General features: G+C 41.9%; 1 protein-coding gene across 1 annotated transcript in view; it reads right to left on the bottom strand.

The window, feature by feature from the left end:
- Positions 1-16,347, bottom strand: part of LOC132820615 (T-box transcription factor T-like) — a 95,778-nt gene that overhangs the window by 27,358 nt on the left and 52,073 nt on the right. Inside the window, exons 4-5 of the mRNA XM_060832819.1 lie at positions 16,179-16,313; positions 10,246-10,307 (exon numbers count right to left, since the gene is read on the bottom strand). Of these exons, the coding sequence (XP_060688802.1) occupies positions 10,246-10,307; positions 16,179-16,313 (197 nt within the window). The remainder of the gene's footprint in view (positions 1-10,245; positions 10,308-16,178; positions 16,314-16,347) is intronic.

The following is a 16,347-nucleotide window of genomic DNA, read 5'->3' as shown; positions in this document are numbered from 1 at the left end:
GTTAGCCGCTGCACCTCCTCTCTATATGCTGACTCGTCGCCCATGCTGATGAGACCCACTAACAGTCATATCATCATCGAACTTGATGATGTGATTCAATCTGTGCATCGGTGCACAGTCATGTATCAGCAGGGTGAACAGAATGGGCTGAGCACACAGCCCTGGAGGGAACCTCATGATCAGTGTGATGGTGTTGGAGATGTTGTACTAGATTGTTACAGATGAATTCTTTCACCATGACTTTTAAATAATACCCATTGCTATTGCCATAACTCAATGTAGTGTGCTCTGGTGAAAAACAATGCTGGATACATGGGAGTATCTGAAGGTGGCTTGATATTCTAATAGAGCATGGGGTGGCATAGAAGTGGGTGAGGGGCATGGAGGTAGTATGGGATGATCTGAGGGGACAATGCAACCAAGGGGGCAATAGTAACAAAGAGTGAGAGGTGAAGTTGAAGGGACCAATAGATAATGTTGGGAGCTGGGATACTGCATTAGAGGACTGAGGTGAGACTTTTAACTAGGTAAAAACAATGACTGCAGATGCTGGAAACCAGATTCTGGATCAGTGCTGCTGGAAGAGCACAGCAGTTCAGGCAGCATCCAACCAGCAGAGAAATCGATGTTTCGGAATATTCCTGGTGAAGGGCTTTTGCCCGAAACGTCGATTCCGCTGCTCGTTGGATGCTGACTGAACTGCTGTGCTCTTCCAGCACCACTGATGCAGAATGAGACTTTTAACTGGCCACCTCCATACTCACTCTTCATGCAATCCATTATGACCTGCAATATCTCCTGCCAACCCCTCCCAGGCAAAGTCACACCTGGCTTAGGTATGCATTTTAACAGGTAGAAAAGTGCAGTCAGCTTTTGCTGAATCCAAATAAAAATCCTTCATCCCTCCTCTGAGGATGCTTACCCATTTTTCCACCCCTTCTCAAAAGAAGGTAATGAATGTTTTGAAAAAAATGTAATTCTTTACTTTATTCTGAATGCAAACTCATGAAAAACACCACACTGCTTTCTGATTGCATTTTATGATTTTCATACATTGAAACTAACTTGTATGATGCATAATCATGACTGAGAAAGCTACTTCTGAGATTTTACAGAATAAAAATGGCTTTGTCGCTCAAGATGCAGGAATTGGTGCTATTCCAAACAGATGACAAGCCCTACACTCCTATATGATTCAGAGACTTGGATATCTGAAAGCACCTGCAACATTAATGACAGAGTCTGCAGATCATGCATTGAACCTAGCATCCATCTCAGAATCCACCAAGCTAGAATGGAAGCTAGTTATCCTTGACCCTGAAGGACTGTATAGGAAGCCAAAGAGAGTATCCACATTCTCCACTGCCTCACGAATCCTTGGAGAGGCTGAATGAAATCAACAGATATGCAGTTCCTCTTCCAAAAAATAAGCTAATCAGCTTTCTTCTGTTTGTACTCCCACTATGGGAGGTTTCTTTAGGATGCCTACGGTCTACTTCGGGATCAGCCTCTGGAGCACCATGCAGGAGGTTGATGTGCAAAATCAAGTACAAATCTAGAGTTCAATATCCTCATGATCCCATTCGCAGCATCCAGTAAAAAGTATGACTTGAGCTCTCAATCTTGGACCTTCGTCTGCAGATGGCCGTGAGAATTCCATATGCCCCAAGTGGCTTTATTATCATTGCCATGGAAATATCAGGTGTTGCAGAAGAGCAGAGTGGTCTATGCCTTTTCAAATTTTGGCCTTTTACCTATTCAGTAATTTCCTCGCAAAGAGAGGTCCTGTGTTGTATCAATTACTAAACTGTACGCGTGGAGCTGATCCCACCAGCAGCTGCTTCCTGATTGATGCTGACACCTTAGCCATTCTCTTTTCACTTTGAGTGTTTCACCCACCGTCCCCTCATTAACCTCATTAACTAACAAGGTATCTGAATGGATGACTCTGCACTAAGCAATGCACGTGATGTGGTATTTTGTGAACAGAACAACTTGTACCTTAGCTTAGTACACCAGTATTACAAAACATACACGTAATGGCAGAAATCAATTTTTTTTTGTTTCAGCAGCAGGAGGAGCAGGAATGTCGACTCGGGGACCGACAGGAAGGTTAATCACTAATTTTAACACTTACCTCATGAATTGGGGGAGCACACATGGGAGTAGGAGTGGACACAGGACTGCTGAGTATGTTTGGGTGGTTGTGTTACCCAAAACAGTATTTGGACATTGGAATTTAGAATAGTGGCAGTTGAATGTTCCTCCTGCAGAATGTGGGAGGTAAGCATCACCTCTATCTGCGGTAGATACACCTAACTCCAGCTTCTCAAAAACTGCATTAGGGAACTGAAGCTAGAGCTGGATGAACTTCAGATCATTCAGGAGGTGGAGAGGGTTATTGAGAGGAGTTACAGGGAGGTAGTCACACCTCAGGTACAAGAAAAGGGCAGATGGGTTACAGTTAGGGGACGGAAAGGGAACCGGCAGGCAGTGCAAGGATCCCCTGTGGTCGTTCCCCTCAACAAAAAGTAGACTGTTTTGGATACTGTTGGGTGGGGATGACTTACCAGGGGTAAGCCATGGGGTACACATCTCTGGCACAGAATCTGTCCCTGTTGCTCCAAAGGGATGGGGAAAAGGAGCAGACTATTAGTCACTGGGGACTCCATAGTTAGGGGGACAGATAGGCAGTTCGGTGGGAACGAGAGAGACTCACAGTTGGTGTGTTGCCTCCCAGGTGTCAGGGTTCGTGATGTTTCTAATCGTGTTTTTGGGATCCTTGAGGGGATGGGAGCAGCCCCAAATCATGGTCCACATAGGTACCAACAACATAGGTAGGAAAAAGATAGTGTTTTAAGGCAGAAATTCAGGGAGCTAGGGTGGAAGCTTAGAGCTATAACAAACAGTTATTAGATCTAATTCGTTTCCCATGCCATGTGCTAGCGAAACAAGGAACAGGGTGAGAGAGGAGTTGAACATGTGGCTACTGGGATGGTGCAGCAGGGAGGCTTTGAGATACCTGGATAATTGGGAGCTCATCCAAGGTTCGGTGAGACCTCTAAAAACAGAATGGTCTACTCCTGAACCAGAGGAGTTCCAATATCCTGGGAGTGGGGAATGTTTGCTAATACTCTTCAGGACGGTTTAAACTAATTCAGCAGGGGAATGAGACCTAAATTGTAGTTGCAGTGTCCAGGAGGTTGAGAGTGGTGAGGTCAAAAATAAGGTTTCAATGTTGCAAGAGTGCACCGGCAAGCAGGAAATTGGTTTGATGTGTGTCTACTTCACCACCAGGAGCATCCGGAATAAGGTGGGTGAACTTGCAGCATGGGTTGTAGTTGGGACTTCGATGTTGTGGCCATTTCAGAAACATGGATACAGCAGGGGCAGGAATGGTTGTTGCAGGTTCCAGGATTTATATGTTTCAGTAAGAACAGAGAAGATGGTAAAAAGGGGGAGGTGGGGGGCATTGTTAGTCAGGGGTAGTATTACAGGTGGCAGAAAGGACTTTGAGGACTCATCCACTGAGGTAGTATGGGCTGAGGTTAGAAACAGGAAAGGAGAGGTTACCCTGTTGGGAGTTTTCTATAGGCTTCCGAATAGTTTCAGAAATTTAGAGGAAATGATAGCAAAGATGATTCTGGATAGGAGCGAGAGTGACAGAGTAGATTAGAATACTTACAGTGTGGAAACAGGTCCTTCAGCCCAACATGTCCACACCGACCCACTGAAGTGCAACTCACCCAGACCCCTACATTTACCCCTGCACCTAACACTATGGGCAATTTAGCATGGCCAATTCACCAAACCTGCACATTTTTGGACTGTGGGAGGAAACTGGAGCACCCGGAGGAAACCCACGCAGGCATGAGGAGAATGTACAAACTCCACACAGACAGTTGCCCAAGGGAGGAATTGAACCCGGGTCTCTGGCGCATTGAGGCAGCAGTGCTAACCACTGTGCCACCGTGCCTTAGTTGTTATGGGGGTCTTTAACTTTCCAAATATTGACTGGAAATACAATAATTCGAGTACTTGAGATGGGTCAGCTTTTGTCCAATGTATGTAGGAGGGTTTCCTGACACATTATATAGACAGGCCAACAAGGGGCAAAGCCACATTGGATTTGGTACTGGGTAACGAACCTGGCTAGGTGTTAGATTTCAAGGTAGGTGAGCCCTTTGGCAATAGTGACCACAATTCAGTTATGTTTACTTTAGCGATGGACAGGGATACGTATATACTGCAGGGCAAAAGTTATAGCTGGGAGAAAGGAAATTATGATGTGATTAGACAAGATTCAGGATGCATAGAATGGGGAAGGAAACTGCACAGGATGGGCACAATTGAAATGTAGATCTTATTCAAGGAACAGCTACTGCGTGTCCTTGATAAGTATGTACCTGTCAGGCAGAAAATATGTTGTCGAACAAGGGAGCCGTTGTTTACTAAGGAAGTTGAATCTCTTGTCAAGAGGAAGAAGGCAGCATATATTAGGATGAGAGATGAAGGCACAGTTAGGGGACTTGTGAGTTATAATTTAGCCAGGACAGACCTAAAGAGAGATCTAAGAAGAACCAAGAGGGGACATGAGAATTCGTTGGCAGATAGGATCAAGGAAATCCCTAAAGCATTCCATAGGTTTATCAGGAAGAAAAGAATGGCTAGAGTAAGATTAGGGCCAATCAAGGATAGTAGTGGGAAGTTGTGCGGAGTCTGAGGAGATAAATGAAGGGCTAAATGAATATTTTTCATCAGTATTCACACTGGAAAAAGACAATGTTGTCGAGGAGAATACGGAGATATAGGCTACTAGACTAGATGGGATTGAGTTCAGAAGGGGGAGGTGTTAGCAATCCTGGAAAGTGTAAAAATAGATAAGTCCCCTGGGCCAGATGGGATTTATCCTATGGGAATCCAGGGAGGAGATTGCAGAACGTTTGGCTTTGGTCTTTATGTCATCATGGTCTACAGGAATAGTGCCAGAAGACTGGAGAATAGCAAATGTTGTCGCCTTGTTTAAAAAGGGGAGTAAAGAAAACCCTGGTAATTATAGACCTGTGAGCCTTACTTCGGTAGTGGGTAAAGTGTTGGAAAAGGTTATAAGAGATATGATTTATAATCATCTAAAAAGGAATAGTCAACACAGTTTTGTGAAGAGTAGGTCATGCCTTACAAACCTTACTGAGTTCTATGAGATGACCAAACAGATGGACGAAGTTAAAGCGATTGAAGTGGTGTATATGGATTTTAGTAAAGTGATTGTTAAGGTTCCCCATGGTAAGTTATTGCACAAAATATGGAGGCATGGAATTGAGGGTGAATCAGTGGTTTATATCAGAAATTGGTGAGCTAAAAGAAGACAGAGGGTGGTGATTGATGGAAAGTATTCATCCTGGAGTTCAGTTACTAGTGGTGTACCACAAGGATCTGTTTTGGGGCCACTGCTGTTTGTCATTTTTATAAAAGACCTGGACGAAGGTGTAGAAGGATGTGTTCATAAATTTGTGGATGACAATCAGGTACTGAAGGATGTTGCAGGTTACAGAGGAACATAGATAAGCTGCAGAGCTGGGCTGAGAGGTGACAAATGGAGTTTAATGTAGAAAAGTGTAAGGTGATTCACTTTAGGAGGAGCAACAGGAATAAAGAGTACTGGCATAATGGGAAGATTTGTGATAGTATAGATGAACAGAGAGATCATGGCAGATAGGATCCATGTACATAGATTCCTGAAAGTTGCCAACACAGGTTGATAGGATTGTTAAGAAGACAAACAGTGTGTTAGCTTTTATTGATAGACTGATTGAGTTTCGGAGCCATGAGATCATGCTGCAGCTGCACAAACCTCTGGTACGACCGCACTTGGAGCCTTGCAAACAGTTCTGGTCACTGCATTATCGGAAGGATGTGGAAGCTTCGGAAAGGGTTCAGAGGAGATTTACTAGGATGTTGCCTGGTATGGAGGGAAGGTCTTATGAGGAAAGGCTGAGAGACTTGAGGCTGTTTTCGTTAGAGAGAAGATTGAGAGGTGCCTTCATTGAAACATATAAAATAATCAGATGGTTAGATAGGGTGGACAGTGAGAGCCTTTTTCCTTGGATGGTGATGGCTAGGATAAGGGGACATAGCTTTAAATTGAGGTGTGATAGATATGAGGCAGATGTCAGAGGTAGTTACTGCACTCAGTAGTAAGAGCATGGAATTCCCTGCCTGCAACAGTATTAAACCTGACAACTTTAAGGGCACTTAAACGTTCATTGGACAGACATATGGATGAGAATGGAATCGTGTAGGTTAGATGGGCTTCAGATTGGTTTCATAGGTTGGCGCAACATTGAGGGCCGAAGCGCCTATACTAAGCTGTAATGTTCTACATTCTATCTATTTCCAAAAGAAGTATAATGCCATTATGTATTGTGTAGTACACTGCTGTTGCACAAGATGTACCTCTGTTGCATTGTTAATTCAGTAAGACTATAAAAGAAATTGTTCAAGTAAAACCAAGAACTGCAGATGCGAGAAATCTACAATAAAAACAGAAATTGCTGGAGAAACTCAGCAGGTCCAACAGCATCTGTGGAAAGAAAGAGCAGGTTCAGTCATTCATTCTCCCATGTCCTTACCCCAATCCCTACACACCAGGCCTTGTTATCACATGGTCTGCTATTACACACAGCTCATTGTTAGCCACTAATAGTCCCCAATATTAGCTATTCATCCTCCCATGCTGACCGCTATCCATTCCTTTGTCTGTCAAAGTGTTCTTCTGTCTTTTTGGGCTCTATGTCCACCTATTGTTTACTCCTTACCACTTCCCCCACTGTATCTTTTGCATAAAAACCATCTTTTTCCTAACTATCATCAGTTCTGAAGAAGGGTCACTGGACCTGAAACATTAATCTGGTTTCTCTCCACAGATGCTGCCAGACCTGCAGAGTTTTTCCAGAAATTTCTGTTTATGCTTCAGGTTCAGTCACCCTTCAGCAGAACTCCAGTAGTTTTAGAGTTTCAGGAGTTCTGATGAAAGGTCACTGGACCTAAAACATCAAGTCTGCTGGTATTCAGCTAACTGGAATATGTACCAATCCTGCTGTATCTACCCACAGCTCAAAGAGGGACAGTGAATCGGGATGAGCTTGTTTTCCTTGAAAAGGAGCCTATGAATAGTGTCATATACAACAAACTGAACGGTAAATCATCCAATCCACAGTCAGTGGTTGCAAAGATGACCATTCAGTTTAAATTCTATGCTACAAGCTTATTTCAGTCTGCCTCAAAAACTGAGATTTGAGCATGGCATCAGTGTGAGAGCCATGGAATTCTTTGGTCTCCAAGCATTGAATTATGAGAACAGAGGAAATGAAGTAGTTTTGTATTCACAGGAATACAGAAGGTAAAAAAGATGAGTGGATTGAACTTTTTTTAGGCTTTCAAAAAAGGGGTGTAGGTTGATGAAGAGACATTTTCCATTGGTAGGTGACTGTAGGATACGGGACATGGCCTTTAATTTTGAAATAGACCATTGAATTAAGAGAGAATCTTGAAAAATTGTCTCCATGTAGAAATGAAAATGTGTTGCTGGTTAAAGCCTGCCTGGCACCCTCTCCTCATTCCTGATGAAGGGCTCTGGCCTGAAACGTCGAATTTCCTGTTCCTTGGATGCTGCCTAACCTGCTGTGCTTTAACCAGCAACACATTTTCAGCTCTGATCTCCAGCATCTGCAGACCTCACTTTTTACTCCATGTAGAAATGTGAAACGTTCTGAAAATTATAGATGTTGGTTCAATTAACAGTTGAAGTTCTGGTCTCCTTCCTAACAGAAAGATGTTGTGAAACTTGAAAGGGGTCAGAAAAGATTTAGAAGATTGTTGCCAGGGATGGAGGATTTGAGCTATAGGGAGAGGTTGAACAGGCTAGGGCTGTTTTCCCTGGAGCGTCGGAGGCTGAGGGGTGACCTTATAGAGGGTTACAAAATTAAGAGGGGCATGGATAGGATAAATAGACAAAGTCTTTTCCCTGGGGTTGGGGAGTCCAGAACTAGAGGGCATAGGTTTAGGGTCAGAGGGGAAAAATATAAAAGAGACCTAAGAGGCAACTTTTTTACACGGAGGGTGGTACATGTATGGAATGAGCTGCCAGAGGAAGTGGTAGAGGCTGGTACAATTGCAATATTTCAAAGGCATTTGGATGAGTATATGAATAGGAAGGATTTGGAGGGTTGTGGGCTGTGTACTGGCAGGTGAGACTAGATTGGGTTGGGACATCTGGTTGGCATGGACAGGCTGGACCGAAGGGTCTGTATCCATGCTGTACATCTCTATGACTCTAAGTTCACAGATATAGATACCTTACATGGCAAAGAATATTAAAGATTATGGATGGAGTAAGGCTATAGATCAGTTACAAACTCACTGAGTGGCAGAACAGGCTTGAGTTACTGAATGAACTGTTTATGCCCTGTGTGAGATGAATGTCTATTGATTGTTTGCTGAGGGAAATGTGCTGACTCTATGCTGAAGAATATCAGGCTCGAAGTCAATTCTTTTCTACTCGCATTGCGTAGGTATAAAACGGTGCAGTTTGTGAACTTTCAAAAGAGCCCTCTGCTGCATAACAATAAGTTTGTGTTCATCTAGGGAAGGAGAATGAATTGCTCGAATACACTGCAACTGGACCTGCCTGTGCTTCCTCGGCTTCTTTCTCTCGTTTTCAAGTACTTTTCATTCAGAGAGCAAAACAACACATTAGCAATGAATAGAGAATGAACAAGAAACAGAAACAAAAGGTTATTTACAGGGAGGTTTGGTGTGCTCCAGCAACAAGTAATAGGCCATGATGAGCATACAACCGAAGCCTGTCCTCTCATTTTTCCCAAATTAATTTTGTACCATGTAGGGCCATCTGCCTGATAGAATGCTTCCCCTTCAAAACAAACTTGTTGTGAGGTAACCCAGGCTGTATAATCTGTGTATCACTCAGATTATCAACTGTCTTTTGAAAATAAAGAATGCAGTCAGATGCAATGCTTGACCCAACATGCATTAAACCATCAATTCTTTAGGCTCTCATCTTGAGAAGAATCTGCAGGAAGAAAAGGGAACACATTTTTCAATATTTTTTGTGGACAGCAGCTTTAAAGTAAGCAAGGTCAAATGTTCTTAATGTTTGAAACAACTGATTATGAAATGAATATCCTATTGTTGAGATATTGAAATGGACTCTGAAGATCAAATGATAATAGCAAAGGGAGGCTACATGCTGGATTGCAGCAGGATGGTTAAAAATGACCTCCCCAGTTATGTAATCATGTCTATACTTGTAATATCCCTTCAAGTCCAAGAACTGCTTTATTATTCCTGGTCAGCTGTGGTTCTGGTTCTCTCAATGATTTTAGGCACTGAGCTGTACAAACAAATAGATTTAATGGTGTTAGGAAGTTGCACAATTGAAGGGAGACTTGTCTTCAGTCCTAAGCATTTCTCACAACTTTACAAAGCAATTGTGCAAGATGCACCTTTTGTGATTAAACTCTCAAGAACTCTGTACATGTAATACTGGTCCCAAATGGCAACTTAATTTCTGAGGAATAAAGAATTGCTGAGAAAAGGAACCAGCAATGTGTGCTAACTTGGCAGGTCATATCCCTGACTGTACACTCACAGGTAGTTGTACTGGCACTATGTCTTGTCAAAAGGGAATAGCAATATATGCAAAGGTACGTACATCTCAATAAAATGGCACACCACCACTTTCAAACCCAAATTGCTTTTGGCAGCAAATGCTGGCCATCCAGTGACATTCACATCCCATAGATGAATTAAAAAATCACTTACCATGGTACCTCTTCGAATACCAGTGAATGCCTTTTTACTTGCTCCAATTGGATTTTTACAGTTTAATTTTTTCTTTAAATCAGGATTACAGTGTTGCCAGTTGTGGGGCTTAACAATTCTGTAATATTCTACAATCTATTGGCACGTTACCAGTAAACCAAAACTGCAATCTTTGTATATTGTTACAGCCTGGTATTTTGTTATATTGCCTGTCAGTTAAGGAGATGCAAATATATTTAGTATAATAGTGGCTTCCCACATATTATTTTTACTTTGCGCAATACACAGCAAAATATATTTTAAAATTATTGTAAACGTATCATTAAAAAGACAAGAGACACACAAAGTAACAACCAATCCATAAAAAGTGTCATTGCATGATTTTACTGCTTACTGTTGACAAACCTTTCTTTGGCATCCAGGAATGCTTTTGCAAAAGGATTGTTCTTGATCTTCAGAGCTGTAACCTTAAGACAAAACACATAAAACCCAAAAAATGTAGATAGTGAATTATACAAAAAAGTCTCAATGTAAATCTTAAGGCAACTAACACTAAGGCAGAGGCTACTTTTTTTCCTCTTACAACCAATATACCTTTGAACATTTGTAAAGGGAGAAGATTTTCATTTGTATACAGTCCTCTGCCTTCTGGTCTACAGGATATTCATAAACTGTCACCTTCCAGCAGCTCATTCACACAAGCACTCTTCCTCCTAATCCCTCTTCAATTCATTGAATTATTGATGGAATTGTGAAGCAGACAAAGTTTACTCCGTTCCCTTGACATGCTGTTTATTAGGCAGAAGTGGGTACTGCAGATTACAGTCAAGGTTAGTGTGGTGCTGGAAAAGCACAGCAGGTCAGGCAGCATCTGAGGAGCAGGAAAATCGACGTTTCAGGCAAAAGCCCTTCATCTGTTTATTGTTCCTTCTGGCTACAGCTTCACTCTGCAATTAAGCTCTCTTCCGCAGGTCTTAAGACTAGAAAGTCTCGAGAAAATCTACCAAGTGTTCAAATGAGCTTTCAGTATGACTGTCAAAGAAAGATTCTAAATGGGTACAGTTGGCCACATATGACAGTGTTGCATCAACACAAATATTTAAATTCACAGGATTGTTACGGGGCAGAAGGAAGCTATTCAATCCCAGCATGTCTGCACTGACTAAGTTAATATCTTAAACCTAGTGCTAATCTTCTGCATTTTACCCAGAGTCCTGCATTGTTTCTATTTTAATAATTATCTAATGACCTCTTGAACACCTCACTCGAACCCACCCTCACCAGACTTCCAGCTGGTGCATCCCAAACTCTAGCTACTCATTGTCTGAGAATGTTTTTCTCACTTTGTTGCAAATCACTTTAAAACTCTTCCCTTTGATCCTTGATCCATTTATGAATGCGAACTGTATCTCCCTATATACTCTGTCTGGACTGTTCATGATTTTGAAAACTTCTATCAAATTTCTCCTTACCAAGGAAAACTGTCCTAGCTTCTCAAGTCTTTCCTTATAACCAATACATCTCAACCCCTTAACCATCCACAAACTTCTTCAGCACTCTTTTCAGTCCAATTACATCTTTCCCCATTGTGTGGCACCTATGTCTGTATACAGTACTCCAAATGTGGCCTAACCAGTATCTTTTGTAAGTTTATCATAATCTCACTGCTCCTGTACTCTATGCCTCTGTTAATGAAGTCAAGAACGATGCATGCTTTATTATCTGCTCTCTCCATTTGTTCTAACATACATATGCAACAAGCTGCTTTGCTCCTCAACATCCTTGAAAGTAATACCTTTTATTTCATAATGTCTCTCCACGTTCTTGTACCAAAGTAAATCACCTCACATTCTCCACACTCTGCATCATTTGTCAAATATTCACCTTTCCACCAACTCATATATTTTTGGAGTTCTACTAATCATCCTCACAACATACATTGCTATCAAGTTATGCCTTAGCCACAAACTTTGATATTGTCACCTGCGCATCAATGTCTAGATCATGGATATATATCAGGCCAATCAAAGGTCCCAATACCAGCATCTCAGAAACTCCACTATCAAGTTCACCTGGCCCAAAAAGAAATCATTAATCATTAATCATTATTCTGTTTCCTATCACTCAGTCAGTTTTGTATCTATGTTTCTACTGTTTGTTTTATCCCATGACCAATATTTTTTCTCACACATCTTCAAACATCTTCTGGCACTCCCTGTACACAGCATCAACATATTTGACCCAATCAACCCTTTCTCTTTGGTCTTCAAAAATATTCCAGCAAATCAGACTCAATTTTACCTCAATAAATCTATGCTGACATTTCTAAATCAACATTTTCCATGTGACTTAATTCTATCCCAAAGTGGTTTCTTGAGGTTTCCTGCTCACCAAAGATAAATTGACTGGGTGGCAATGGTGGCACGGTGGCACAGGTGGGCGGCACAGTGGCACAGTAGTTAACACTGTTGTCTCACAGCCCCAGAGACACGGGTTCAATTCCCACCTCAGGCGACTGACTGTGTGGAGTTTACACATTCTCCCCGTGTCTGCGTGGGTTTCCTCCGGGTGTTTCGGTTTCCTCCCACAGTCCAAAGATGTGCAGGTTAGGTGGATTGGCCTTGCTAAATTGCCCGTAGTGTTAGGTGAAGGGGTAAATGTAGGGGTATGGGTGGGTTGCGCTTTGGCGGGTCGGTGTGGACTTGTTGGGCCAAAGGGCCTGTTTCCACACTGAATAATCTAATCAAAGACTGGTCTGTAATTGCCAATCTGAAGTGCTGAGGAAGAGTCACTGGACCTGAAACATTAACTCTGCTTTCTCTCCACAGATGCTGCCAGACCTGCTGAGTTTCTCTAGCAATTTCTGTTTTTGTTTCAGATTTCCAGAGTTTGCACTTCTTTATTTTTGTTGACTTTTCTTGTATCGTTTTGGTGACTTAGCTTCTTCCTGTCACCATAGTCTGGACAGCATCTGTCTTGTAAGGTAAAGACAGATGCAAAGTATTCATTTTACTATTTCAGCCATGCCACCTGCCTCCAAATGTAAATCCCTTCTTTCTTCTTGAATCAGATGAATCCCTCCTTTTCTTATTGATGTGCTCATGGAAGACTTTAGATTTCCCCTTATACTAGTTGCCAGTGTTTTTCTCAGAATCTCTTTGATTTTTGTACCTGCTTTTTCTGATACTTTTTTAATCAGCTTGGTTTTCATCTGTCATAACCCACTTTTTCTTCTTTAACTTAATTTCTATCTCCTTTGTCATCCAGGGAACTCTGGATTTGTTTGTGCTAACTTTCCCTTCAGAGAGATATACCCTGACTGCACCCAAACCATTTCCTCTTTGAAGATAATCATTGTTCTGTGACTGATTTTCCCACCAGCCTTTAGCCCAAGTCTATTAGGCTTTGCTCCATTTTTGCACCATTGAAGTGATCTCTCCAACAGTTCATTTTCTTGCTCTGGAACAACCCATGTCATTTTACAACTTCACCTTTAATGTAATGAAATGAAGATCACTATCCCCTAAATGTTTCCCATTGTCATTTAATCAACTTAGCCCACCTCATCTAAAGGACATGGTGGTGTCTCCTTTCTTGAACTAGAAAAATACAGTTGGACACATTTAGACTTTATAATTTTCTCCCTTATGCTATTATTATCTATTTCAGTGCTTAGCTCTTTTTCTTAGCTGTCCACATGTCTTTTTCACATCCTTCAACAACATCATTGCAAACATAGCAGCCTCACTTCTGCACTGATTGCTAATATTCATACCTCAATCCCAAGTCAAAAAATCAAGGCAAAAAAAAATGAACCTCAAAACATACAGTTGCATTTTCTGAGGAGTAGTAATCTCAAAGATTATTTCTTTTCGCAACAAAAGAGCTTAGCATTTTTACCAGGGGATTCCAACTGGAGATCCTCCAAAAATGAGGAGTTGTATTTCCATAAGACCATTAGAGTGGAAGTAAGGCCATTCGGCCCATCGAGTCCACTCCGCCATTCAATCATGGCTGATGGGCATTTCAACTCCGCATCCGCCCCGTAGCCCTTAATTCCTTGTGACATCAAGAATTCATCAATTTCTGCCTTGAAGACATTTAGCGTCCCGGCCTCCACTGCACTCTGCGGCAATTAATTCCACAGGCCCACCACTCTCTGGCTGAAGAAATGTCTCCGCATTTCTGTTCTGAATTTACCCCCTCTAATTCTAAGGCTGTGTCCACGGGTTCTAGTCTCCCCGCCTAATGGAAACAATTTCCTAGCGTCCACCCTTTCCAAGCCATGTATTATCTTGTAAGTTTCTATTAGATCTCCCCTTAAGCTTCTAAACTCCAATGAATACAATCCCAGGATTCTCAGCCGTTCCTCGTATGTTAGACCTACCATTCCAGGGATCATCCGTGTGAATCTCTGTTGGACACGCTCCAGTGCCAGTATGTCCTTCCTGAAGTGTGGGGACCAAAACTGGACACAGTACTCCAAATGGGGCCTAACCAGAGCTTTATAAAGTCTCAGTAGCACAACGGTGCTTTTATATTCCAACCCTCTTGAGATAAATGACAACATTGCATTTGCTTTCTTAATCACGGATTCAACCTGCATGTTTACCTTCAGAGAATCCTCAACTAGCACTCCCAGATCCCTTTGTACTTTGGCTTTACGAATTTTCTCACCGTTTAGAAAGTAGTCCATGCTTGTATTCTTTTTTCCAAAGTGCAAGACCTCACATTTGCTCAAATTGAATTCCATCAGCCATTTCCCGGACCACTCTCCCAAACTGTCTAGATCCTTCTGCAGCCTCCCCACATCCTCAGTACTACCTGCCTATCCACCTAACTTCGTATCATCGGCAAACTTCACTAGAATGCCCCCAGTCCCTTCATCCAGATCATTAATATATAACGTGAACAGCTGCGGCCCCAACACTGAACCCTGCGGGACACCGGCTGCCATTCCAAATCAGAACCTTTTATCCCAACTCTCTGCCTTCTGTCAGACAGCCGATCCTCAATCAATACCAGTAGCTCACCTCGAACACCATGGGCCCTCCATTTCAACAGGTCCTTCATGTAGTAGAACCAACATGGGAGAGCAAAGCACACCTCTTTATTCACAGAATCAGGTGGTGGTATTCTGAAATTTAAATTTCCAATGTCGCAGACAGACTTTTAATAACTTTTGTGAAATATTAAATGCATAAGATATGTATATGGTTAGAGTACCAGGTAAGTGAGGAAGGGAGAGGGGTGCCTGTTGAGTATGGCACCAAGTAGACAGAAGATAGGGTGCAAGTTGGTAAGGTGTAGCATGTCAATGGGTAGGGTGCCAGATGGGTAAACAACAGGGTGCAAGGTAACAAAAGGATGAAGTATGTGGTGAAGTGTGTAGGATTCCTTAGGGTGTCTGGGAGATATCACAACTGGAAGGAATAAGGGTAGGTGGCTCCCAAGTCTGTGGGAAAGTTGTCAGGTCTCAGGTGTGCTGTGGTTGGTGGTAGGGTCCACCAGCAGGGGCAGGAAGGGATTTTGGATTCTGAGTGTGGATGCAGATTGGGTGTCAGATTTCAGCATAGAGTCAAGTCAAATTTTGCGGAGTTTTAGGATTTGAGGGGAGTGTAGTTCAAGCAATAAGACAAGTTGGGACATAAATTTAATAGTTATGCAGAAGTTAGACTAGATAAGTCTACGTTTCCTTACTCTTCCAAATTCTGCAGTTAAAAAGCAAACTTTCACAAAGTTCCCAGTGAAAGGAAATTGCATAGCATAATCTCCAATTTCCTGGGCAAATCGTTTCGAGTCTACTACAATGGGAAGTCCACAGTATCCTCATGTGCAATTCCTATTTACAATTCAGAAACTATTATCTGACCATTGGAAAATCTGGGTCTATGCAGTTACAGCAGTAACATTCGGAATAAAGAGAACATCTGAGTTTCCTGTCGATCAGGTGGAAAGCAATTCAATGAAGAAGAAGGAAATATTAGCTAGCACAGACACTGCTGTGAAGATGTATTATCTCTTAAGAACCAGGATGTGAGAGAACAAGCATTAGGCTCAATGTTATCACTGGCAAGCTCCAATCGAGAGCCTTAAACTGACAATTCATCCACATACTTTTTGTGATCTAGATTCACTGCAATAGGGAATAAAAATAAGTGTAAGTGCTTACTCAGCATTCTTTTCCTAAACGTTAAATGATCAGTAATGAATGAATAGAAGTATCTTCAATACCTCATGTAAAAACACCTAACAATCATATTTAAGGTATGAAGTATACCAACATAATTATGAGAAGATAAATGTAAGCCAATATTTGTCATGATGTCTGTACTGACCTCTTCATTTTGATATGCAGTCACTGCAATGAACTGGGTCTCTGGAAAAGAGTGATTTGAAACCATCCTGCGAGGACCACCTACACGCACTATATGAATTTGAGGCTTGTACTTATGCAGAGAATTTAGAATTACCTGTAAAAACATGGCAAAACATTTCTCAGTAAAC

This window comes from Hemiscyllium ocellatum, chromosome 12 (assembly GCF_020745735.1).
Source record: "Hemiscyllium ocellatum isolate sHemOce1 chromosome 12, sHemOce1.pat.X.cur, whole genome shotgun sequence".
Taxonomy (NCBI): domain Eukaryota; kingdom Metazoa; phylum Chordata; class Chondrichthyes; order Orectolobiformes; family Hemiscylliidae; genus Hemiscyllium; species Hemiscyllium ocellatum.
The sequence above is the reverse complement of the archived record's forward strand: the minus strand, read 5'-3'. Positions and strand labels throughout refer to the sequence as shown.